Below are 24,393 nucleotides of genomic sequence, written 5' to 3'. Positions count from 1 at the left end.
ATTCCAGCTTGTGCTTCTTCCAGCCCAGCGTTTCTCATGATGTACTCTGCATATAAGTTAAATAAGCAGGGTGACAATATACAGCCTTGTAGCTCTATACAGTCCACAAAAACAAGACCGGGAGCTGACTGTGGCTCAGATCATGAACTCCTTATTACCAAATTCAGACTTAAATTGTAGAAAGTAGGGAAAACCACTAGACCATTCAGGTATGACCTAAATCAAATCCCTTATGATTATACAGTGGAAGTGAGATATAGATTTAAGGGATGACATCTGATAGACAGAGTGCCTGATGAACTATGGATGGAGGTTCTTGACATTGTACAGGTGACAGGGATCAAGACCATCCCCATGGAAAAGAAATGCAAAAAAGCAAAATGGCTGTCTGAGGAGGCCTTACAAATAGCTGTGAAAAGAAGAGAAGCAAAAAGCAAAGGAAAGATATAAGCATCTGAATGCAGAGTTCCAAAGAATAGCAAGGAGAGATAAGAAAGCCTTCCTCAGCGATCAATGCAAAGAAATAGAGGAAAACAACAGAATAGGAAAGACTAGAGATCTCTTCAAGAAAATGAAAGATACAAAGGGAACATTTCATGCAAAGATGGGCTCAATAAAGGACAGAAATGGTATGGACCGAACAGAAGCAGAAGATATTAAGAAGAGGTGGCAAGAATACACAGAACTGTACAAAAAAAGATCTTCATGACCCAGATAATCACGATGGTGTGATCACTCACCTAGAGCCAGACATCCTGGAATGTGAAGTCAAGTGGGCCTTAGGAAGCATCACTATGAACAAAACTAGTGGAGGTGATGGAATTCCAGTTGAGCTATTTCAAATCCTGAAAGATGATGCTGTGAAAGTGCTGCACTCAATATGCCAGCAAATTTGGAAAACTCAGCAGTGGTCACAGGACTGGAAAAGGTCAGTTTTCATTCCAATCCCAAAGAAAGGCAATGCCTAAGAATGCTCAAAGCACTGCACTGCTGCTGCTGCTACTGCTGCTAAGTCGCGTCAGTCACAGACAGCAGCCCACCAGGCTCCTCCGTCCCTGGGATTCTCCAGGCAAGAATACTGAGTGGGTTGCCATTTCCTTCTCCAGTGCATGAAAGTGAAAAGTGAAAGTGAAGTTGCTCAGTTGCTTCTGACTCTTTGGGACCCCAGGGACTGTAGCCTACCAGGCACCTCCGTCCATGGGATATTCCAGGCAAGAGTACTGGAGTGGAATGCCATTGCCTTCTCCCATCCACAAGCTAAGGATGCTCAAGCTACCAGAAGTTAGGAGAGGGCCACAGAACAGGTTTTCCCTCAGAGCTGTCAGAAGGAACCAACTTTGATTAAGGATTTCTAGACTCCCCATATGTGAGACAGTAAACTTCTGTTGTTTAAGCCACTCAGTTTATGGAACTTTGTTATGGAAGCCCAAGGCAACTCCTACATATGCCAAAGTAAAAACTGTGGCTTTTCCACAGGGAGAAGGAAGTCACTGGAGGGTTTTTTGTGGGAGTTCACATGGCCATTCTCCAATTTAGAAGACAGTTTCATAGTCATATGTGTACATATGGATCAGAGCAGGAAACACTAGAGGGAGGACTCAAATTTTATGATAAATGGTGGGGGAACCTATCTAATTTGGACTCAATCCAAGGACACTTTCAGATTCACATGCAGACAGGCTTTAAATGGGGGACACTCAGATGAATTATGGCAGGCTAGATATTTCAGTTAAGGTAATTAATTAAAAATTTATAATTGATTTCAATATCTTTACCTTTGATCTCCCCATCTCAGGGTTTGAACATTCTCTTTTAAGTGTACATTGTATTGCCTTTTTTTTTTTTTTTTTTTGGCCATGTAGTGCAGCATGTTGGGAATCTTAGTTCCCCCAAAAGGGATCAAACACACATCCCCTGCATTGGCAGCTCGGAGTCTTAATTGCACTCATCTCACATACTAGTAAAGTAATGCTCAAAATTCTCCAAGCCAGGCTTCAGCAATACGTGAACCGTCAACTTCCAGATGTTCAAGCTGGTTTTAGAAAAGGCAGAGGAACCAGAGATCAAATTGTCAACATCCGCTGGATCATCGAAAAAGCAAGAGAGTTCCAGAAAAACATCTATTTCTGCTTTACTGACTATGCCAAAACCTTTGACTGTGGATCACAATAAACTGGAAAATTCTGAAAGAGACAGGAATACCAGACCAGCTGACCTGCCTCTTGAGAAACCTATATGCAGGTCAGGAAGCAACAGTTAGAACTGGACATGGAACAACAGACTGGTTCCAAATAGGAAAAGAAGTACGTCAAGGGCTACAGTTCAGAGGGTCGCAAAGAGTCGGCCACTACTGAGCGACTAAAAACAACAACAAAAGATCCTTAGCTGGGCGGGGTTTGCACTCGCGTCGGAGGGCGGAGCCCAAAGAGAGGCAGCCGTAACGCTCTCCCCTTTTCGTTCACTGTGGAGCACACCACCTCTCCGGAACCTGAGCGTCTGCTTTTGCGGTTCCGGTCGGAATTACAAAGCGGCGCACGCCGACATGGCTGCGCTCTTAGTGAGAGGTGTTCGGGACATGCTGAAGCGTGCGGACATCGCGACGGCCCCGCGGAGACAACGACATAAGAAGAAATGGGTAAGGTCCAGTGACAGCAGCCTTTTACCACCGCCCCTCGGGAAGCTTCTCCAGCCCTGTACATCTCGCACCCTCAGTTAGTTCGCTACTCCAGCGCCTCTGGAACGCTTTGGGTCACCTTTCCCCCACACCTCAGGCGGCGTGACTAGGTGCCGCCTTCTCACCTCAGTAGTCTTCGCCTCTCTCCGCCTTTTTATTTCGTCACAAGTCTTCGGCTGCCCCTCTAGTTAGGTCTGCGAACTCCAGACTCCGCCCCTCTAAGTTACGTCATCACCTCCGCCCTCATTCTTTCAGCTCTGTCACGCCTCTTGTTTCCCGGCGCTTGGGTACCTTCCCCTGGACCCCCACTAACCTTCCCCCTTCCCTTCCTCCCTTTCCCCCTCCCTCCCCTTTTTTCCGACCCTCCCTCCCCTGCCCCCCACTGCCCCCCCCCCCCCCATGACCTCTTATCTTCCTTTCCTCCCAGACCTTCCTGCCCCGCCGTCCTCTCTGCTCGGAAAGTGACGTAGCGACTTACCCTTCCCTCCCGGGTCTCTGCTGCCCTCCGGGAGAGGATTCAACCCCATCCCAGCCAGAGCTGCGTCTGGCTCCCAGGAAAGGTTATAGCGACCACCCTCCAGACCTTTCCCCCAAACCAGGCAAAAGGTTCAGCGACTTCTCCCACCTTATGGGCTCTCCCTACTTTTCCAGAGCGCCTTTCTCTGGCCTCACTTGTAGCCCTGAAATTTCTTCCCTAACCGACCAGTCCTCCTCCCTACCCCGACCGATTCTTTGCCCGCCGCCACCGCCCTCCTCCCCAATCCCGCAGGCTCTTCTGCGCCCAGGGGGATGTTGTTTTGAACCCACTTCTCCACACCTAGGAAAGCCCTCTTGCCGGGAGCCTATCCTGTCGGGTTCGTCCCCTCCAAGTCCTTGTGTTGAGCGGTTCCGCTTTGCGGGGTCACCCCCTGCCCGTCCGCGGAGCCCACATTGCAGCTGGATCAGTCCTCCGAGAACACCACGTCCCTGTCCCCGAGGCCCTTACACAGACCAGCACAGTTACCTCTGTTACTATGGTGGATACCCTCCAGCCCTGGTAACCAACCCGGTGACCTCCCTTCCCCTTACTCATGTGCCTTTGGAAACTGCCCCCGTGATTTCACCGCCCCTTACTCATAAGTCCCTGGGAACTGGGCTTGTAATTTCACCTCCCCTTGTCCGTCGGCACATGGAAACTAGACCTATAATTTCTCCACCTCCTCAGAGGGTTTTGGATACTGGGCCCGTGACCTCTACTCTGCTCTCTTCCTGGTCCTCAGGGAGAAGTTACAATGGTCCTCCTCTTTCCTCAGCATCTTCCCCACCCACTGACAACTTTTACCGTGGCCATGTTAAGCGTCCAGACTCTCATGAACCTAAACCACAGCTTGACCCAACTTTTGGGAAAAATTATTGTGGCTCCCCACTTTCCTCTCAACCAGGCACATCTAGTTGTCCTAGCTCACCTCAGGAGGGCTCTTATCACTATTCCCATCTTCCCCCAGAGGCCCACATACCTGCCCCTGGGAACCCTTACTATGCCATCCACCTATCCCCTGGGAGTACTGGCAACCCCCAGTTACAGGATTCCAGGAAGTCTTGCTTTGAGTCTATTTGTTCCTGGGAGACTGGTGGGAGCTCTTATCTCCGAATAACCCCAGGTGCTATGATTTCTGGTCCCTCCTGTCCCCAGGAACCACCTCTTCCCCTGTCCTCCCACTGTCCTTGTTCAGCCTGCTTCCCTTCACCTCCAGGCAACCAGTTTATGAATCCACCTCAGTCACCCCGCTGCAGAAGCTGTAAGGAATCCCCTGCGCCCGTTTGTCCCCAAGCAAAGTCTCCCAAATCCTTAGAGGTAAAACAACCACATTCTCCCCACAGATGTCACTCCCTGGTCACCCAGCACGCTCCTGACAAGCCCAGCGCCCCCAAGCCCAGCTCCTCTCCTCCACCTCCCTCCCGCCCTTCTGGCATCTCTGGTCCTTCTTCTGTGGTGACAACCATCACAACTTGCTCCAATTCCTGCCCCAAAGAACTTCCCCAAGAGACTACTGCGCCTGCTGTGGTTCCTAGAACCCTCAAAACAGTTATCCCTGCTTCCCTTCCCCTTCGCCTTCCTTGTGATCCTATCTTACCCAGTAGTTATGCTCAGACCGGCCCCCGAGGACCCCTCATAGGACCCCCCTGTAGTACCCATGTATATTCCATGGTTCCCCCCACCCCCGATCCTGGCCTGCTCTCTGGTCCCCTCAATCAATGCACAAGTCCCCTTCAGTGTCAGAACCAGCCTGTGGTGCCCCCTGGTGTCATCTATAGCACTCCCCGGGGCCCACTCCTACCTCATCGCCAGCCTGTGGTGCCTCCTTGTTCTACCCACATCTATTCTTTTATCCCTTTGAGAACACCCTTTGACCCCCAAAATTTACCCATTGCCCCCAGAGCCTGGGGTCACCTTGATGCTATGCCATGTGGCCTCCATGTCTACTCTATGGCTTCTCGAGACTCCCACAAGGAGTCCTCCCAGATTCCCTACAGCTGTCCTGTGCCTTCAACCAAGAGTTCCAGCTGTAGCACTAATGCCAGCTGTAGTTCAATTTTGGTTATTAATGAGTGCCAGAGTAGTGACAGCAAGAACACCCACCAAAGCGCAAGTGGGAGCCAGAGTGAGAGTGTCCATGGCCCTACAACTTGGACTCAAAGAAAGACTTTCCATCTTAGCAGAAGTCGGAGTGGGAGCAATAGTACCCAAGAAAGCACAAATAAAAACCAGAGAGATTCTCCTCCACCTCTTGAAGATCAGGGCCAGAGTGAAAGTACCAAATCTAGCAGAAGTCAGGGCCCGATCAAGAGTGCCCTTCGTAACAGAAGTCGGAGCCAAAGCAAGAGTCCTCACCATAGCAGAAGGCAGGGCCAGAGCAGGAGCCGGAGCAAGAGTCCCCACAAGAGTCCCCACCGTAGCAGAGGTCACGGTCACAGCAAGAGCCCCCACCGTAACAAGAAATGAGGGCCGAGAAGGAGTTCCAAGCTATCTGAAAATCTAAGCCAACACAAAATTCATAGACCGTAACGGGGCTACCAGCCATAATAAGCATTGCAGCTGTGGCATCCAGGGCCAACTTGTGGACTCCTCAGCTGAGATCTTTTTTTCTCTTTTGACCTATTTCCGTACTCCTCAAACCTGACTCATGCCCCTCTCTGCCACCCCCATAGCAATCATTCTGTAAGTCCCCACCTTGATTCACACTTCAAGGCTTCTGTGAGCTCTTCTCATCCCACCTTCCTGGAATCTGGGAACTTGCCCCAAATGACCCTCAGCCCTCTGATACTGAGCATTGTGGTGTCAGTCACTGCATGACCTTTAGGTAAGTTACCCCCACCTCTCTACCAAATGTAGAAGGTTGATATTTTTTGTATCTCACTGCGCTGTCTCTTGTGCTCATCTAAACTAGGAGATGTGAAAGTGCTTTAGAAAATGGAAGGACTGTTCAGAAAGAAAAAAATGTCTTCCATCTTTAAATCTGTTCTTTGCCCAGGTTCTTTGCTACCCACCTTCTATAGACTCTCCTCAAGAGTCCTCTCCTAGGTCTCAAGGAATGCCCTCATTTTTGGTGAGCCCCACATGCTATTGTGAGAGCTAGAGTTTCACAACATTGAGTAAGAAAGGCCAGTTTCCCACTACTTTTCTCTCACACACTTTCTCTCTGGCAGGCAGAGGCACGATGCAAAGGCAGGAGTGGGCGCTAGCTGGGTTCACGTTTGCCCCAGCACTCTAAGGTGGTGGTGGGCTCAGGCAGCAAGGGGATAGTGAGGCCTGGAAGACTTATAGGCCTGTTCTCTTTCTTCCAGGCTTCCACAGAGCCCAAATTTCCTGCTACTCGACTGGCTCTGCAGAATTTTGACATGACCTACAGTGTGCAATTTGGAGATCTCTGGCCATCGATCCGGGTCAGTCTCCTCTCAGAGCAGAAGTATGGTGCACTGGTCAATAATTTCGCTGCTGGGGATCATGTGAGTGCTGAGCTGGAGCAGCTGAAGGCCAGGGACTTTGTGAATGAAGCTGTCTTCCACAGGGAACCAGAGCCTGAGAATAGCCAAACTGCTGCTCCATCCCCTGCGTCCTGGGCTTGCAGTCCAAATCTTCGTTGTTTTACTTTCACCAGAGGGGATGTCAGCCGTTTCCCTCCTGCCAGGTAGGATCTGGAGCGTGGCTGGGGCTGTGCTGAGTGTCTGCCAGAAGTATACAGGAAGAGATGCAGCTCTTGTCCTGTTTAATGGGAATCCTAATATTGCTAATATTTACTAAGTGCTTATACATGTTGGGCCTTACCTCCTTTTGTTCTGTCAACAGTCCTCTGAGGTGGGTAATATTACTGTTTTTCTTCCATCTTTGAGGAAACTGAGGTGCAGAGAAGTTAAGGTACTTATTTCTGTAGGTCCTTTAGGTAGTAAGTGGTATAGCTAGTATTTAGACCCAGGCAGTCTGACCCCAGTACCTGCACTTTGAGCCTGCGCTGTGCTACTGCCTAAGGAAGGAAAAAAACCCACACTTCTTATATGAGCACTGCACCGTCTCTAGTTAAAATGTGTTATTTACAATTGCTTTCTTATTTTGCCCCCATCAAAGAGAGTAGGACAGGTAACCTCATGATACCAAAAAAGTGGGCCTTGTCTAGGAAATAGGGCTTGCTTAGGAACACAAAGTTAGTACTAGACTGGGGAAATGAAAGGAGACCTTCCAGACATCTTATCTAATGCTCAGATGTATATGGATTTGAATGAAAAAAGATTCTGTAATAAAATGCTAAATTGTGTTTTAGAAATTGAGAAAAGGAGAGCTCAGTGGTAGTTGTAGGATATGGGAGTTGATCTTTGAAGGATTGTTTCTTTCATTCAGCAAATATTGTCTACCAAATGCCAGGCACTCTGAAGTGCACAAGTCCCCATGGAACTTGCAGTGTAGTGAGGGAGATAACTGTTGACTATTTATGGTTGTGATAAGTGCTACAGAAGAAAAGTACAAGATGCCATGAAGTCTTATAGTTAGCAGATCTAGTGCTGAGGAAGTGAAATTTAAGCTAAGACCTGAAAATTAATAGGAATTAAAACTGGTGGCATGGGGTTGGGGATGGGAGTGTGAGGCTACAGAAGAAGTCTGTGCTGTACTTAGTCGATCAGTCATGTCTGGCTCTTCGTGACCCCATTGACTGTAGGTTGCCACGTTTCTCTGTCCATGGGGAGTCTCCAGGCAATAATACTGGAGTGGGATCTTGCCAACCCAGGATCAAAGCCAGGTCTCCCGCCTTGCAGGCAGGTTTTTTACCATCTGAACCAAATGAGGAAGGTTTTACAGGCCATATGGGATTATGGACTTTTTCTCTAAAAGGAAGAGGGAGCCATGAAAGGGTTTTTTGTTTGTTTGTTTTGTTGTCGTTTTTATTTGGCATCTGGGATCTTAGTTCCCTGACCGGAGATTGAACTCGTGCCCCCTGCAGTGGAAGTACAGAGTCTTAACCACTGGCCACCAGGGAAGTCCCAGCCATAAAGGTTTTAAGCTGGAAAATGACGTGATCAGCTTTGAATTTTAAAAATATCATTCTGGCTGCTGTGTGGAAAATAGGTTGGAGAGAGGCAAGGCCAGAAATGGATTGTAAATTAGGAGTCTTTGCAGTAGTCTTAGCGGCTGGTTTGAAGGAAGGCTGTATGTTTAAGAGAAGTAAGAGATGAGGCTGGAAAAGTACATGGGACGCCATGTATGGGAATCTTGAATTCCAGAAGGTTGCAGGCTAGGGAAAGGAGAGTTTCCTGGTGGTTGCTTATAAATGACTGGAATACCAGGGCTGGGTAGCTTCATACCATGTGCCTTTTAGTATATATTGCTGTAAATGGCCAATATGTGTTCTAGAGAACCACTGAAGAGGGGTTCAGAACAGAGGAAAGGAATAACATAGAGTGATTATAAGCATGGGCTTTGGAGTTAAGAAAACCTAGGTTTGAGTCCTGTCTTCACCACTTATTGATATTAGATATACGGGGCTAAACTGGTGGTCCGATGGTTAAGGCTCCAAGCTTTCATTGCAGGAGCCGCCATGTTGATCCCTGGATCCCTGGTTGGAGAAGTTTCTCATGCCACAAAGTGCGACCGAAAAAAAAAAAAAAAAAAGACAGGTGGCATTGGATACCTGAGCCTTGGTTTCCTTATCAGGAAGATAACTTGGAAAGTAATGATAGTAATAGCTGACAGTATAGTTCACTATGTGCCAGATACTGTTTTAAGCATTTGGCTTCTGTTAATTCATTTCATCCTCACACTAATCCTATCTGGTACATACTCATTACAGATGAGGAAACTGAGGTACAGAGAAGTTGACTGATTTGCTAAAGGTCATACAACTGATGAGCAGGTGGGCTGGATTTGAGATCCAGGTAGTCTGGCTCTAGAATCTGAGTTCTCCTGCCTCATAGGGTTGTAGTAAGAATTAAATCAAATGATGCATATTAAAAACCAAGTATAGTCCCTGCAATATAACACTCATACATAGTATCTGTTACTATTGATGTTATTGCCATCAAAGGTGTGTTTCAGGAAGATCGTTTTAGTCACAGTGAGGAGGGCATAGATTGGAGCAGGGTTAGAGGCCAATTTGGAGGCCCTGGCTTTAGGCAAATCCATGGAGTAAGACCATGTTGTTTTTTAAGTTGCCTGAGGACACCCTGAGAGTAGGGGGAAAGCAGATCTCTGTATTTGAATCTTTTCCTTCTTGTCTTTATGGATTCCCTGTAAATCAAGGGGATCTTAACCTCTGGGAGGTTCAAAAATGTATTCACGGAGTCCAGGAACCTCCTGAAATTGAAAAGTTGTTTTACTTTCTTTTTAAAATTTTAATTGCAGGATATTTGCTTTACAGTGTTGTGTTGGTTGCTGCCATACAACAATGTGAATCAGCCATAAGTATACTGTGCCTTTTTTTTGAAAAGAGATATTGTAACTTTCAACCGATTCTCAAAACTATGAAACCCCCACCCCCGCCCCGCAAAAGAAAAGGTTGAGTAATGCTTCTTAAAGAAAGGAACTTAAAAAAAAATCAATTAATAAAAGGAAGGAACTTGGTAAGAATGGGTTTTTGTGAGCCAGTACAGCTATGATAGCAATTGTTTATTTTTCTCTGATTTGTCTTTCTCCTTTGTCAGCTACAAGGCACACAGTTTCACAGACAATTCAAGTGTGAAAGGATGGTAGCTCTTGTAGCTGATCCTCAGTAGTACTGTGTCTTGTGTCTTATCCCATCTTTCTCCCACAGCCTTCCTGTCAGGACAGCAAGGACCAAGTTTTCTGTCTCCTTGAGACTGTCCCCAAAGGCTGTCCATGCTGAGCTGTGTCTCAGGCTGAATGACTGCCCTGCAGTTGCCTGTATGACAGCTGCGAGTGAGGAGTCCTTCTGTGACTATCATGTTGTTGGCATCCCCCTCTGCCCTAATGATTGCTGCCTCTATCTGTGTGTCATTAGCTCTCACTTGGACTCTCCTAACAGCCTTCTCACTGGTGTCTCTGTTTCTAATTTGTTCTTTCTAGCCTACCTAGCTTTCTAAAACTCTCACTAGCTGATCATGTGATTTTCTTTACAAATTTTTGGTAACTGCCTACAGGTTATAGTCCAAACTTAATATCTGTTACAACCTTGGCCTCTATCTGCTTTGCAACTTCAATCTGGTCCTCTCACTTCATGGCAAGTAGATGGGGAAACAGTGGAAACACTGATGGACTTTGTTTTCTTGGGCTCCAAAATCACCGCAGATGGTGACTGCAGCCATGAAGTTAAAAGATGCTTACTCCTTGGAAGGAAAGGTATGACCAACCTAGATAGCATATTCAAAAGCAGAGACATTACTTTCCCAACAAAGGTACGTCTAGTCAAGGCTATGGTTTCTCCAGTGGTCATGTATGAATTTGAGAGTTGGACCAAAAGAAGGCTGAGTGCCGAAGAATTGATGCTTTTGAACTGTGGTGTTGGAGAAGACTCTTGAGAGTCCCTTGGACTGCAAGAAGATCCAACCAGTCCATCCTAAAGGAGATCAGTCCTGGGTGTTCATTGGAAGGACTGATGCTAAAGCTGAAACTCCAGTACTTTGGCCACCTCATGTGAAGGGTTGACTCATTGGAAAAGACTCTGATGCTGGGAGGGATTGGGGGCAGGAGGAAAAGGGGACAGAGAATGAGATGGCTGGATGGCATCACCGACTCATTGGACGAGAGTTTGAGTGAACTCCGGGAGTTGGTGATGGACAGGGAGGCCTGGCGTGCTGTGATTCATGGGGTTGCAAAGAGTTGGACACGACTGAGCGACTGAACTGAACTGAACTGAACTTCAATCTCATGTACCTTGTATTTCTCAGTTCAGTTTAGTCACTCAGTCGTGTCTGACTCTTTGCAACCCCATGAACCGCAGCACGCCAGGCCTCCCTGTCCATCACCAACTCCCAGAGTTTACCCAAATTTATGTCCATTGAGTCGGTGATGCTATCTAACCATCTCATCCTCTGTCGTCCCCTTCTCCTGCCCTCAATCTTTCCCAGCATCCGGGTCTTTTCCAGTGAGTCAGCTCTTTGCATCAGGTGGCCAAAGTATTGGAGTTTCAGCTTCAACATCAGTCCTTCCAATGAACACCCAGGACTGATCTCCTCTAGGATGGACTGGTTGGATCTCCTTGTATTTCTGACACACCAGATTTCTCACCGTGTCTGAAAGAAGCTATGAGTTTGGTTCTGTGCCTTTGGTTTTTTTGTTTTCTTCTGCTCAGAATGCGCCTCTTCCCCACCCTACTCCCTTTTTTTAACCTAATGAAAGTCCATTCCTTCGTCCAAACCTAAGTCAGATAATTTTAACTCTGACAGTCACAATGGATGACATCCTTTTCTGAACCCAGAAAGAACTTGGTATCTCAATATGTAACCTAATAAAACTGAGTTCCTACCACACGCCATTCACTGTTTCAGGTGTTGGAGATGTTATAATGAACAAAGCAAGACAAAGTCTCTACCTTCACTCTAATAGGGAGAGAGAGAAGGAGAAAAATAGACACACACAGACACATACCCTTATACTTACAAAGTGAATAATAAATACTTTAAAGATAGATGGGAGTAGGGGGCTGCTATTTTCAGATAGAGTGGTCAGGGCATACCAGTGCCTCTTTGGTGAGGTAACTTTCATGGAGGACCTGAAAGAAGTGAGGAAGCAAATGAAGTATATTTGGAGGAAGTATGCTGCATGCAGAAAGCAGAACAACTACAAAACAGGAGTATGCGTGGCTTAATTAAGGGATAGCAAGATGAGTAGTGCGGCTGGAATCGGGTGAGTTGATTTCTGTTTTAAAAGGCTGCTCTGGCTGCTATGTGGATGAATGAGTGAGTGAGTGCATAACTGAGGGTGGGTCAGAGAAATGAGTTTTTTTGGACTTGAGACCTTGACTTCCGGTGGGTCTCCTGACTTGGCCTTTCACTTTAAGGTGGTCTCTTCTCTTCTAGGCTTGGCAGCCTGGGTCTCATGGACTACTACCTGATGGATGCCGCGTCCTTGCTGCCTGTCCTGGCCCTTGGCCTGCAGCCTGGGGACACCGTGCTTGACCTGTGTGCAGCCCCTGGGGGAAAGACATTAGCATTGCTTCAGACTGGCTGTTGCCGTAAGTCAGAGGGCTGTGTCTTGAGCAGGGAGGGCTCCCGGCTCCCTGTCCCTCCCTGCCCCTCCCTCCCCCTCCCTCCCCCTCCCTGCCCCTCCCTCCCCCTCCCTGTCCCTCCCTGTCCCTCCCTCCCCCTCCCTCCCCCTCCCTCCCCCTCCCTGCCCCTCCCTGCCCCTCCCTCCCCCTCCCTTCCCTTCCCTCCCCCTCCCTCCCCCAGTCAGGGGCTCACTGAAGATGCTGAGCTCTCTGGTCCAGGTCAGGTAGGGTAGTACTTGCTAAGCTGGTGTGTTTGTTCTTTTTGCAGTGACTTCCTCTCTTTCTCTGTCAGGTGGCCAAGGAAGACTGCCGAGCAGAGCAAGGTCTTTGAAAGCAGATTAAAGCAAAGCCCTGATTAGTCTACCACATGACACTTTTCACCCCTCTGCATCTTTTCCCTTTGTCTCTAAGTTCCATTTTCTTAGCCTGACAGCTAAAATGATAAGATCTGGCCACAGCAGTCCTTTAGAGCTTTAATATGTCATTCTTCCCCAGGCTTTATGTGCCTTAGCCATATCCTGCTACTCTTTGTTGCCTGAATCAGGCTCTACCTTTGCTCATGTTACGGATTCTCTCTGGAAAACCCCCATCCTATCACCCTCTTAGCTTTCAAGCCTCAGCTCAAGTGTGCCACCTCCTGGAAGTCTTCTCTCATGATCTCTGCTGGCCAGCTGCGAAGTGTGTCCTCTGTCTTCCTGCGCGCTCACACCCTGGGCATCACCCTTGAAACAGTTAGTACATTAGCCTCGCATCAGAGGATAATGGGTATACATGTTCTTTCTCCCCAAGATAAGGAGTTCCTTGAGGACAGGCCTAAGACTTACTCAGTAGTATAGCTCAGCCTGGGCCTTGTTCATTGTAAATGTTCATTTCAGCCATCCATTTGCTGACACCCTGCCTTAATATAAACAGTATTTTTATCTTGAGAAAGATTCACAAGGAGGCTGTGATTTTTATTTATTCATTCGTTCATTCTTGGCTGTGCCGGGTCTTTGTTGCTATGCATGGACTTTTTACAGTTGTGGCAGTTGGGGTCTACTCTCTAGCTGCTGTGCTCAAGATTTTCGTTCCCGTGACTTTTCTGGTCACAGAGCATAGGCTCTCGGGTTCATGGGCTCAGTAGTTGTGGAACAGGGGCATAGTTGCCCCGTGGCATGTGGAATCTTCACCCCATGACCCCTGCCTTGGCAGGCAGATTCTTAACCACTGGACCACCAGGGAAGCCAGAAGGGAGGGGATGGCTGTGACACTGATCCTGGAGCTCAGCCGGGCTTCTCTTGCCATAGCCTTTTTTATTGGACCTGGACCCTTCTTATCCAGTTCTTATCAGCCAACTTGCACAGTTTGAATTAGGTTCCAGCCTCAAGGTAGGCTCTACAGGTGATTCAGAGAGGTACTACATTTGATTTCCACATTCTGGAAGTCCAGAGGGAATGAAGAAATGTTGATATGGCTTAATGGGTCCAATCACCCTAGGCTGGGCTATGCTGATCTGACTGTGAGTACTGTGAAAATTCATCAGAAAGGGGAATGGATAAGCTGGAGTTTCTTGGATGAGAAGGAACTGGAACTCAGAAGAGGAAGAAGGGCCAAAGAAGTAATTGAGAATTGCTTTTCTAAAGGAGTTAGAGATAGGCCCAGAACTGGAACCCAGATTTTTTCTTCTCAATTGATATCCTGCTGCAAATTCCTCTTGAGCAGAGAATCCAATTTTTACTTCTTTGAGTGCCCTCAAAAATTAGGACATATTTCTTTGTGGGGAGACTAAAGTGGTTCACTCACTAGATAAAAGTATGTACTCTCTAGTTCTTCACCACAGTACCCACTGCTCTCTTTCATTCCTTGACTCTGAGGCCAGGTATCAATTGCCGTTTATCATTAAGCTCACAGTAATATTTTTCTTAGAGCCAAGAGTGAAGTGAAATATTTCTCAAACTTGTGTCTATCACAAAAGGGAAAGTGAAAGCTAGATGGTGAATCATGCGGGTTTAGGCTTGATTGTATACAATAGAAAACTCAACTAATGACTTAAAGAAGAAATGTTTATTCTTCTCTTAGGTAAGAGAGCTGAAATATAGGCAGTCCAGGACTGGCACGGAGGCTCCACAGCCATCAGGGTTTCATCAGGGTTTCTTCTTTTGCAACCTATTTTATTGCTGTCTTCCATCCTCAGGATTGCCTCAAGTCTGGTCAAAAGGGGCACATCTCCTGATTGTATCAGCTTCTTTTTATCTATTTATTTTTAATTTTTTAAATTTATTTTTGACTATTCTGGGTCTTTGTTGCTTTGTGGGTTTCCTCTCATTGCCACAAGCAGGGGGCTACTCTCTAGTTGTGGTGCACAGGCTTCTTACTGCCATGGCTTCTTTTGTTGAGCACGGGCTCTGGGGCGTATGGGCTTCGGTAATTGTGGCACATGGGCTTAGTTGCCCCTCAGCATGTGGAATCTTCTTAGATGAGGGATCAAACCCGTATCCCCTGCATTGGCAGGTAGAATCCTAACTAGTGGACCACCAGGAAAGTCCCTGTATCAGCTTCTGTTTTTTATATGTAATTTTTATTTATTTTGGGCTGTGCTGGGTCTTTGTTGCTGCATGGGCTTTTCTCTAGTTGCAGCGAGCAGGGGCTCCTCTCCAGGTGTGGTAGGCAGGCTGCTCATTGTGGTGGCTCTTCCTGTTGCACAGCACGGGCTCTAGGGCACACAAGCTTCAGTAGTTGCGACCTGTGATATTAGTAGTTGTGGCTTCTGGACGCTAGAGCATAGGTTCAGTAGTTGTGGAGCTGGGGCTTAGCTTCTCCACGGCATGTGGGATCTTCCTGGACCAGGGATTAAACCCATGTCTCCTGCATGGCAGGTGGATTCTTTACCACTGAGCCACAAGGGAAGCCCTGTATCAGCTTCTTTTAAACATCTTCCCAGAAGTCCCACACAGTAATTCTGCCTACAACTCACTGACCAGAACTTAGTCTTATAGTTTTACTTAGTTGTAAAAGGAGGCTGGGAAATGTAGTCTTTTGGGGAATATTGCTCCCCTCTCTCTCAAATAAAATTGGAGTTCTGTTACTAAGGAACTGTTGTTGAGTTGCTCAGTCATGTCTGACTCTTTTTTTCCTCATGGACTGTAGCCCTTCAGGCTCCTCTGTCCATGGGATTTTCGAGGCCATAATACTGAAGTAGGTTGCCATTTTTTCAAGGGATCTTCCTGACCCAAGGATTGAACCCATGTCTTTACGTGTCCTGCATTGCAGGTGGATTCTTTACAGCTGAGCCACTGGGGAAGCCCATACTAAGGAATAAGAGTAGAATTTAAATTGGGGGTAAATAATATGTAGTATCTACCAAAGATGAAGAGAAATGCATATTCAAGAAAGGTGAGAGAGGGTATATTTTTTAAAGAAAGAAATGTTTTAACCTAGTCTGCTTTGTTTATTTATATAACCTTTCTGGACTAAGTTGGTGTTTGCCTTTGCAGCCTCCACTTCAGAGTGTCTAGTACTGTGCTTTGCATATAATAAATGTTTCTCCTCCATCTGCCCCTGCCTGGGGGGTCTGTGTTGATTGGCTATGCCTGAGAATTTGTCTGACTCTCCATCAGCACCATTGCTGGTGGGGTGCTTTGTTGTGCAATGGCCTCTGAAGTTTCTTTATTCCTGCAGGCATAAGATGTTCCTACTATCCAGAATGTCTATAGATGCAGTGCAATTCCTGTCAAGAGTCCAGTGGCGTTTTTTAACAGAAGTAGAAAAAACAATCCTAAAATTTATACTCCCACAGGCAATCTCGCTGCCAATGATCTCTCCACGTCACGAACGAGCAGGCTACAGAGGGTCCTTCACAGCTATGTGCCTCAAGATGTCAGGGATAAGAATCGAGTTCGAGTCACATCATGGGATGGCAGGAAGTGGGGAGAATTGGAGGGGGACACCTATGACCGGGTGAGTGATTCCTGACCTGGGACATCCAGCTAGCCAAAGCTGGCATTCCCTCCTAATGCTAGGCCCTGAGCGGGTAGGATCTAGCCATACGTATTTGAAGATGTAGGGCTGATTGTGGACCTGGCCAACTCTCTCCTTGGGTGATGTGGTGAAAACAGCCATCTGCAGAACTGTCAGTTCAGCTTAGAAGACTGCCTACTATCTTGATTAGAGGGAACAAAAAGAGTTTGAACCTGTCTGGCTGGAAAAAAATGAATTAGGCTTATTTTATTTCACTACTCACTTGGCTGCACAGTAACCCTCATTAAAGTAAGTATGATTAAGCTCATTTTATTTAGTTTTGAATATACAGTACATGATGTAAAATGCAGAAGGCTGAATATGGTATCTGGAGAAAAGTGTTTCCTCCTTAATCCTGTCTCACAGCTGTCTATTTCCTCTCCCTACATATTGTCTATATTTTCTTCTGTATTCCCTTAAAATATTTTCTTTGTGTATGTACAAATATAAATGTGTATATAAAAAATAATAGGAATGGTATTGTATTATGCTTATTATTCTGAACTTTGTATTTTTTTTTTAGTTAATAATATGCCCTGAAGTCAAACTTTTGGTTTTGTTTTTGGAGTATGATTGCTGGATAACAATTCATATGTACTTAGGATATTGACAGAGGTTACTGAGTCACTCCCTGTGAAGGCTAAATCAGTTTCACTTCTACTGGTAATGAATAAGGGCACTATTTCCTCATATCCTGCCGCCATTGGAGTTGTCCAACTTTTTGGTTTTTGCCAAACTGAAGCATCTAATTACATTTTTGTTATGAATGAAGAGGAAAGTCATTTTACATCTTTATTTATATTTTCTTTTATTTATTTTTTAAATTCTTATTTTTATTAGAGTATAGTTGCTTTACAGTGTGTGTTAGTTTCTGCTTTATAGCATGGTAAATCAGTTACATGTATCCCCTCTTTTTTTAGATTTCCTTCCTATTTAAGTCACCACATACCATTAGAGTTTCATGTGCTCTACAGTAGTTCTTATTAGTTATCTCTTTTATACACAGTAGTATATATATGTCAATCCCAGTCTCCCAGTTTATCCCGCCACCCCTTCCCTCCTGGGCCTCCCTGATAGTCAGTTGGTAAAGAATCTGCCTGCAATGCAGGAGATCCCAGTTCGATTCCTGGGTCGGGAAGATCTGCTGGAGAAAGCATAGGCTACCCACTTCAGTATTCTTGGGCTCCCCTTGTGGCTCAGCTGGTAAAGAATCCACCTGCAGTGTGGGAGACCTCAGTTCAATTCTTGGGTTGAGAAGATCTCCTGGAGAAGGGAAAGGCTACCCACTCCAGTATTCTAGCCTAGAGAATTCCATGGACTGTATAGTCTATGGGGCTGCAAAGAGTCAGACATGACTGAGCAACTTTCACTTTCCCTTCCTTCCTTGGTATCCATAAGTTTATTCTCTGCACCTGTGTCTCTGCTTTGCAGGTAAGTTCATCCATATCATTTTTCTTAATTCCACATGTAAGTGATATTTTATTTGTTTTTGTCTTTCTGACTTCACTCTCTATATGGCAGTCTCTAGGTCTATCCATGCCTCTGCAAATGGCACAATTTCATTCCTTTTAATGGCTGAATAATGTTCCATTGTATGAATGTATGTGGGAAGATTCCCCTGGAGGAGGGCATGGCAACCCACTCTAGTATTCTTGTGGGCTTCCCAGGTGGCTCAGTAGTAAAGAATCTGCCTGCCACTGCAGGAGAGGAGGGTTTGATCCCTGGGTAGGGAAGATCCCCTGGAGAAGGAAATGGCAATCCACTCCAGTAGTCTTGTCTGGGAAATCCCATGGACAGAGGAGCCTGGCAGGCTACAGTCCATGGGGCTGCAAGAGAGTCTGACATGACTTAGCAATTAAACAACAATAACAGTATATATGTACAACATCTTTATCTGTTCCTTTGTTGATAGACATTTAGGTTGCTTCAGTGTCTTGCCTATTATAAATCGTGCTAAATGAATATTGGGATGCATGTATGTTTTGAATCATGGTTTTCTCTGGTTATATGCCCAGGAATGGGATTGCTGGGTCGTATGGTAGTTCTTTCCCAAGTTGCTCAGTGGTAAAGAATCTGCCTGCCAGTGTCGGAGATACAGCAGAGGTGGGTTCAATCCCTGGGTTGAGAAGTTCCCCTGGAGAAGGAAATGGCAACTCACTCCAGTATTCTTGCCTGGAAAATCTCACGGATAGAGGGGCCTGGCGGGCTACAGTCCATGGGATCACAAAGAGTCGGATATGACTGAGCGACTGAGTACACACACACACACAGAGTAGTTCTGTTTTTAGTTTTTTGAGGAACCTCCATACTATTCTCCATAGTGGGTGCACTGATTTACATTCCCACCAGCAGTGGAGAGTTCCCGGTATTTTCTAATCGGCACATTGTAAAAATATTTATTTAAAATATATACTTCTAAAAATATAAAATATATGTAGCTATTGCCTCTGTGTTGTCATCTGACACATTTTTCTCTCCTGTTCAGTTCTTACCATCTTGCCTCAGCCACTCTAAGACATGGAAAGAAAGACCAAGGCTTATAGAATCTTGGATAGCTTGAGAGACCTGCTTCCATCTGTGTAGGAATCCCCTATTCAGCCTTTTTGGCATACAGGCAGCAGAGTAGAGGGAGCATGACCTCTGCTGTCGACCTAACTTGTTTTTGTATCACAGAGGTGCCACTTACTGACTTTGAGACAGCTGCTTGATCTCGGTGAACTTCAGCCTCTTTGTTTGTAAAATAGAAAATGATTATTATGAGGATTAATAATGAGCATATCCAGGGAAAGTGCTCAGTATATCAACTGGCCATGACGATTAGACAGGTAGTAGCCATCATCATTCACTTTCACTTTTCACTTTCATACATTGGAGAAGGCAATGGCAACCCACTCCAGTGTTCTTGCCTGGAGAATCCCAGGGACGGGGGAGCCTGGTGGGCTGCCGTCTATGGGGTCGCACAGAGTCGGACACGACTGAAGTGACTCAGCAGCAGCAGCCATCATCGTTGTTCAGCCTGTGTTTGCATACTTTCGGTGACAGGGGCTCACTCAGGTTTTGTGGTTGAACACCTCTGCTCTTAGAAAAATTCTTTTTCTTACTGAATTAAAATCTCTAGATTTTATGGTATATGGCTGAGTTCAAGAATTCTAGAGTCAGACTGCTTGGTTTGGAATCCTGGCTCTATCACTTACCAGCCAGAGAAGTTAACCTTTCAGTTTAAACTTCAGTTTCTTCCTCTGTAAAGTAAGGATAAAATTAATGCCTATCCCATAGGTGAAGATTAAATAGAATGCATGTAGAATGCTCCTGGCATATAGAAAGCATTTAATAACATTGTCATCATCACAGTCCCTTTTATTTTTATTATTTCCTTTCATTGATTATAGCTATGCCTTCTGTAACAATGTGCTGCCTCCCATTTCATGTGAAAGTGCTTCAGATGTTTGAAAACAGCTTTAATGTCCTGAAGATGTCTTTGTTAATTTATTTGTTGAACAAATAGTTGTGTACCACGTACTGTGTTAGGCAAGTGTTAAGCACTTAAGATTCAAAGAAGAATACTATCTCAGGACTCCATACACTCTTGGTAATTTCATTTCTCCCCCAGCTCTACCTGGCCATCAGCTGGAGTGCCAGAGCTCTGCATTTTCATGGCAAGATACCCACCCGTCTCCCCACTTAACAGCTTCCCTTTTATATATGTCGCAGTTATACCTTTTCCAATCTCTTTATATTTAGCCTTGTTAAATAACTACCCTTTAGATATGTCTCTCATACACTCCCTAGAATTGGGTTTTGCTTTTTGAACCAATCGGAAAATTTTTCTCTTTTAAAATGATTTATGTCCCTGATATATTTGGTTTTGGCTCTGTCAAAGTATTTACTGTGTTTGTCTTACTTACTGTTTCTTTCACTGTGTAATCTCTCAAATTTTTTTTTATTTAGTAAGGTTTATATTTTAATTCTACATCAGATAATTTTAATCCTGCCAACGGGCATATGAAAAAATGCTCAACATTGCTGATTTTTAGAAAATGCAAATCAAAACGACAGTGTGATTTCACACTGGTCAGAATGGCCATTATCAAAAAGTATACAAATAATTGAGACTTTCCTGGTGGTCCAGTGGTTAAGACTCCATGCTGCTAATGCACAGAGTGCAGATTTGATCCCTGGTCAGGGAACTAAGATCCCACATACTGTGTGGCATGGCCAAAAAGATTTAAAAAAAAAAATTGTCTACCAATAATAAATGCTGGAGAGGTTCTGGAGAAGAGAACCTTCTTACACTGTTGGTGGGAATATAAATTGGTGCCGCCATTATAGAAAATAGTATGGAGGTTCCTTAAAAAACTAAAAGTAGAGTTGCCATGGGATCCAACTCTCCTGCTCCTGGACATATGTCCAGGCAGAACTATAACTAGCAGCATTGTTTACAGGAGCCGAGACTTGGAAGCAACCTAAATGTCTATTGACAGATGAGTGGATAAAGAAGATGTGATACATATATTAAGTGGAATATGCCTCAGCCATAAAAAAGAATGAAATAGTGCCATTTGCAGCAACATGGATCAATCTAGAGATTATCATACTAAGTGAAGTAACTCAGACAGGGAAGGACAAATCGCTTACAAGTGGAATCTTAAAAAAAAAAAGAAGATACGAATGAACTTATTTACAAGACGGAAACATTCACAGGAATAGAAAATGAAGTGATGGTTACCAAAGGAGAAAGAGGGATGGGATAAATTAGGAGTTTTGGATTAGTGTATGCAAACTACTGTATGTGAAATAGATAAACAAGGTCCTGGGAGTTCCCTGGTGGCCTAGTGGTTAGAATTCTGGGCTTTCACTGCTGTGGCCTGGGTTGAATCCCTGGTTAGGGAACTGAGTGCCCACAAGCCACACAGCACAGCCAAAAGAAAAAAGGAACAAGGTCCTACTTTAAAGCACAGGGAACTATATTCAGTATCTTATACTATAATAGAAAAGAATCTGAAAAATAATATATATATGTTTGTTTGTTTGTTTACTGAACCTCTTTGCTGTATACCAGAGACTAACACAACGTTATAGATCAACTATACTTCAAATAGGAAAAAAAAAAGAAGCCATCAGCTTCAGCTCTGGAATGCCTCCTTGGATTTGTACTCCTGGTTTTTCTTTGGCTTCTACGGATTTCTCTAATTTTCTTTGAGCTATGCATTTAAAAATATTGACTATTTAAAAAAATATATTTTATCTATCCTTTTTAGGTATTTTATATTACAAGGGTTTCAGGAAACAGAGGGTATTGTCATGTGGTTTCTAAACATCTCAGTGACCCTTCTCTGAGCTTTCCTATCCCTTCTCTGAGAGTTCTTATTTAATTAACGGCTCTTTTTCTGAACGCTAGTCCCATCACATTCCTTGAGATATGACCTGACCAGAGTACAAGGTAATCATTTATCTTACTCTGTGTGTGCTGTATCAATTCATGTAGCCAGAGAATGCATCAGAATATTGAACCCTGGGTCATTACTAATTTACATGGAATTTCTGCTTAACTGAAAATTTACACATCTTTTCCACAGATGATTTTTACTTTTTTGAAATGCAAATATAGGAATGGTGTTTTGGGGGAAGTGGGGGGCTCTTTTTGTTTTGTTTTGCTGCCCATCACAGAGTAGGCTTTTAATAAATAAATGCATGACTTTGTTTATTTTTGGCTGTGCTTTGTCACTTGTAGGGTCTTGGTTCCTTGACCAGGGATCAAACCCAGGTCCTGAGCAGAGAAAGCGAGGAGTCCTAACCACTGGACCGCTGGGGAATTATCCCATAAGTGAATGGCTTTGCATCTCTCACTTTAAAACTTTTCCATGTTGAATATGACATTGTTTTAGAATAAGATAATTTTGAATCCTGATCTTGTTACTCAGTGTATTAGCTACCCTTTGGGCATTATATCATCTGTAAGTTGGATGTTTTTATTCAAATAGCTAGGGACAGAGTTAAGGACAGAGCTCTGAAACACGGAGACTTCTTTTTAGGTTGATATCAATTATTTAATTACAGTTATTTATATGTTGGTCTTGGTTTTTTGACCAGCCATGAGTATACCTAGATGTACTATTTTCCCACTCTTTATTTCACAGTTCTCCACCAGCTTAAAGTGAGAAGCTTTGTCAGATCCTCTGCAGTTGGGGGATGGGCCAAGGGACCACTCTGCTGAATCCTCCAGGTCAAGGGACTGAAATAGCCCTGACCTAGGGAAGAGGAGCCTGTAAGGAGCTCTAATACTTGACCTTTTACACTCCTGGGCAGGTGCTAGTGGATGTGCCCTGCACCACAGACCGCCACTCCCTTCATGAGGAGGAAAACAACATCTTTCAGCGTTCCAGGAAGAAGGAGCGGCAGATGTTGCCTATGTTGCAGATGCAGCTTCTTGCGTGAGTAACAGATTAACAAAAACTCAGAACTTTGGGAAAGAGTGATCTGGGAGTCTGGGGTGCTAGAAGCTATTGCCAAGACCATCACCCGTAGAAGAGTTTTCTGTTTGGGAATTTGCCTGAAGGAGACAAACTTCACAGGATGGTCTTCCTCTGGGACATAAAAACTCTATGTGGTAGAAATACATAGCAGGACGGACTGCATAGATTGACTTTTACCTCCAGGCTAACCCCTAACCGCATGTCAATGATTAACACAATTTTGAAATATATACTGAGGTCAAGGCTCTGTACAGCTGGGATAAGAACTCGGTTCATAGCCAGTATCAGAGTTTGGTCTATAACTGGAGTCAAAGATCAGGTGACTGTTTCAAGACAGCTTCTGGAGGAGAGCCCGTGGAGTAAGGTTAGGTTGCTCTCTGCTTTGAGAACAGCTTTTCAGATAATGTCATTGTGGAAGGCATGCAGAGGCTAACACAGTCACCCATCCCACAGCTGGCTCCCCCATCCTTCCAGCTTACTCACTTGCCCTTCTGCTTCTGGGAAGCTCATTAGTCACTGCCACTCTCTCTCTCTCTCTCTTTTTACAGGGCTGGACTCCTTGCCAGCAAACCAGGAGGCCACGTTGTCTATTCTACCTGCTCACTTTCACATTTACAGAATGAGTATGTGGTGCAAGGCGCCATCGAGCTCCTGGACAATCAATACAGCATCAAGGTTCATGTGGAAGACTTGACTCACTTCCGAAAGCTTTTCATGAACACGTTTTCTTTCTTCCCATCCTGCCAGGTTGGGGAGCTGGTAATCCCAAACCTCATGGCCAATTTTGGGCCTATGTACTTTTGCAAAATGTGTAGAATGACGTAGCATCGCCCTGCTCCTGAAGTCCTGGTGTAGGAAGACTGGGTGTACTCTTGTGGAGACCAGTGGCAAATCTCCATCCCATTCAAGTCTTTCTATAGATGGTTTTCAGCAGTAGGAAGTAGGAGTTTTTCTGTCCTGCTGTCCAATTGTGGAGCATCAGCAGGTTTCTAACTCACTTATTACAACCCACTTCCAATCCCCACGCCCCATCTTTGAGCCTGTGCTAAAGGTTCCTGCCCCATTAGGGGTTTAGGAGGAGGAACCAGTATGCTGTAAACTTGGGAAGAAGTGTTTAGCCAATAAAATTGTTGAAGCTCCATCGAGCTGGGGCTGAAGTTGGGGGGATCTCATGTCCGTCCAAGTTTTGTTAGTTCCTCTTGTACCAGGTGCTGCTACTGAGCACTAGCTCTCAGGTACCCAGAGTCCAGGTCCTCAGCCTGGTTACTGGCCTCTGGTTACAGAACCCTTCTCACACTTGAGTTTTGCATGATAAGTCTTGAGCAGTTGAAGTACCTACACCAGCCTGCCAAGTTTCTCCATATGGCCCATGATCTGATTTCAGGAACGAGTAACTGAAAATGTTAAGCCAGTGCATTATAATCTGCTTACTTAACATCAAGAAAGCTCTCCAGAGCCGAATAATTCAGGCATCCTCCTACTATCAACAGCACTGTTGCCCAAATGTGGCTGGGAAGCTGCTTCTGCCACAGGCTGTGATACTCTGCTGTGTGTTTCTGCC

At 45.2% G+C, this 24,393-nt stretch overlaps 1 protein-coding gene across 1 annotated transcript; it reads left to right on the top strand.

The window, feature by feature from the left end:
* Positions 1 to 2,483: 2,483 nt before the first annotated feature.
* On the top strand, positions 2,484 to 23,989 carry NSUN4 (NOP2/Sun RNA methyltransferase 4). Its single transcript, XM_052636774.1, has 6 exons — positions 2,484 to 2,635; positions 6,500 to 6,843; positions 12,176 to 12,330; positions 16,139 to 16,299; positions 22,666 to 22,790; positions 23,381 to 23,989. The coding sequence occupies exons 1-6, from the start codon at positions 2,543 to 2,545 to the stop codon at positions 23,655 to 23,657; spliced, it is 1,155 nt and encodes a 384-aa protein (XP_052492734.1). The 5' UTR covers positions 2,484 to 2,542; the 3' UTR covers positions 23,658 to 23,989.
* Positions 23,990 to 24,393: the final 404 nt, after the last annotated feature.

The sequence above is a fragment of the Budorcas taxicolor genome, chromosome 3 (assembly GCF_023091745.1).
Source record: "Budorcas taxicolor isolate Tak-1 chromosome 3, Takin1.1, whole genome shotgun sequence".
In the NCBI taxonomy this organism is placed as follows: domain Eukaryota; kingdom Metazoa; phylum Chordata; class Mammalia; order Artiodactyla; family Bovidae; genus Budorcas; species Budorcas taxicolor.
This window is presented reverse-complemented; position numbering and strand designations above follow the sequence as displayed.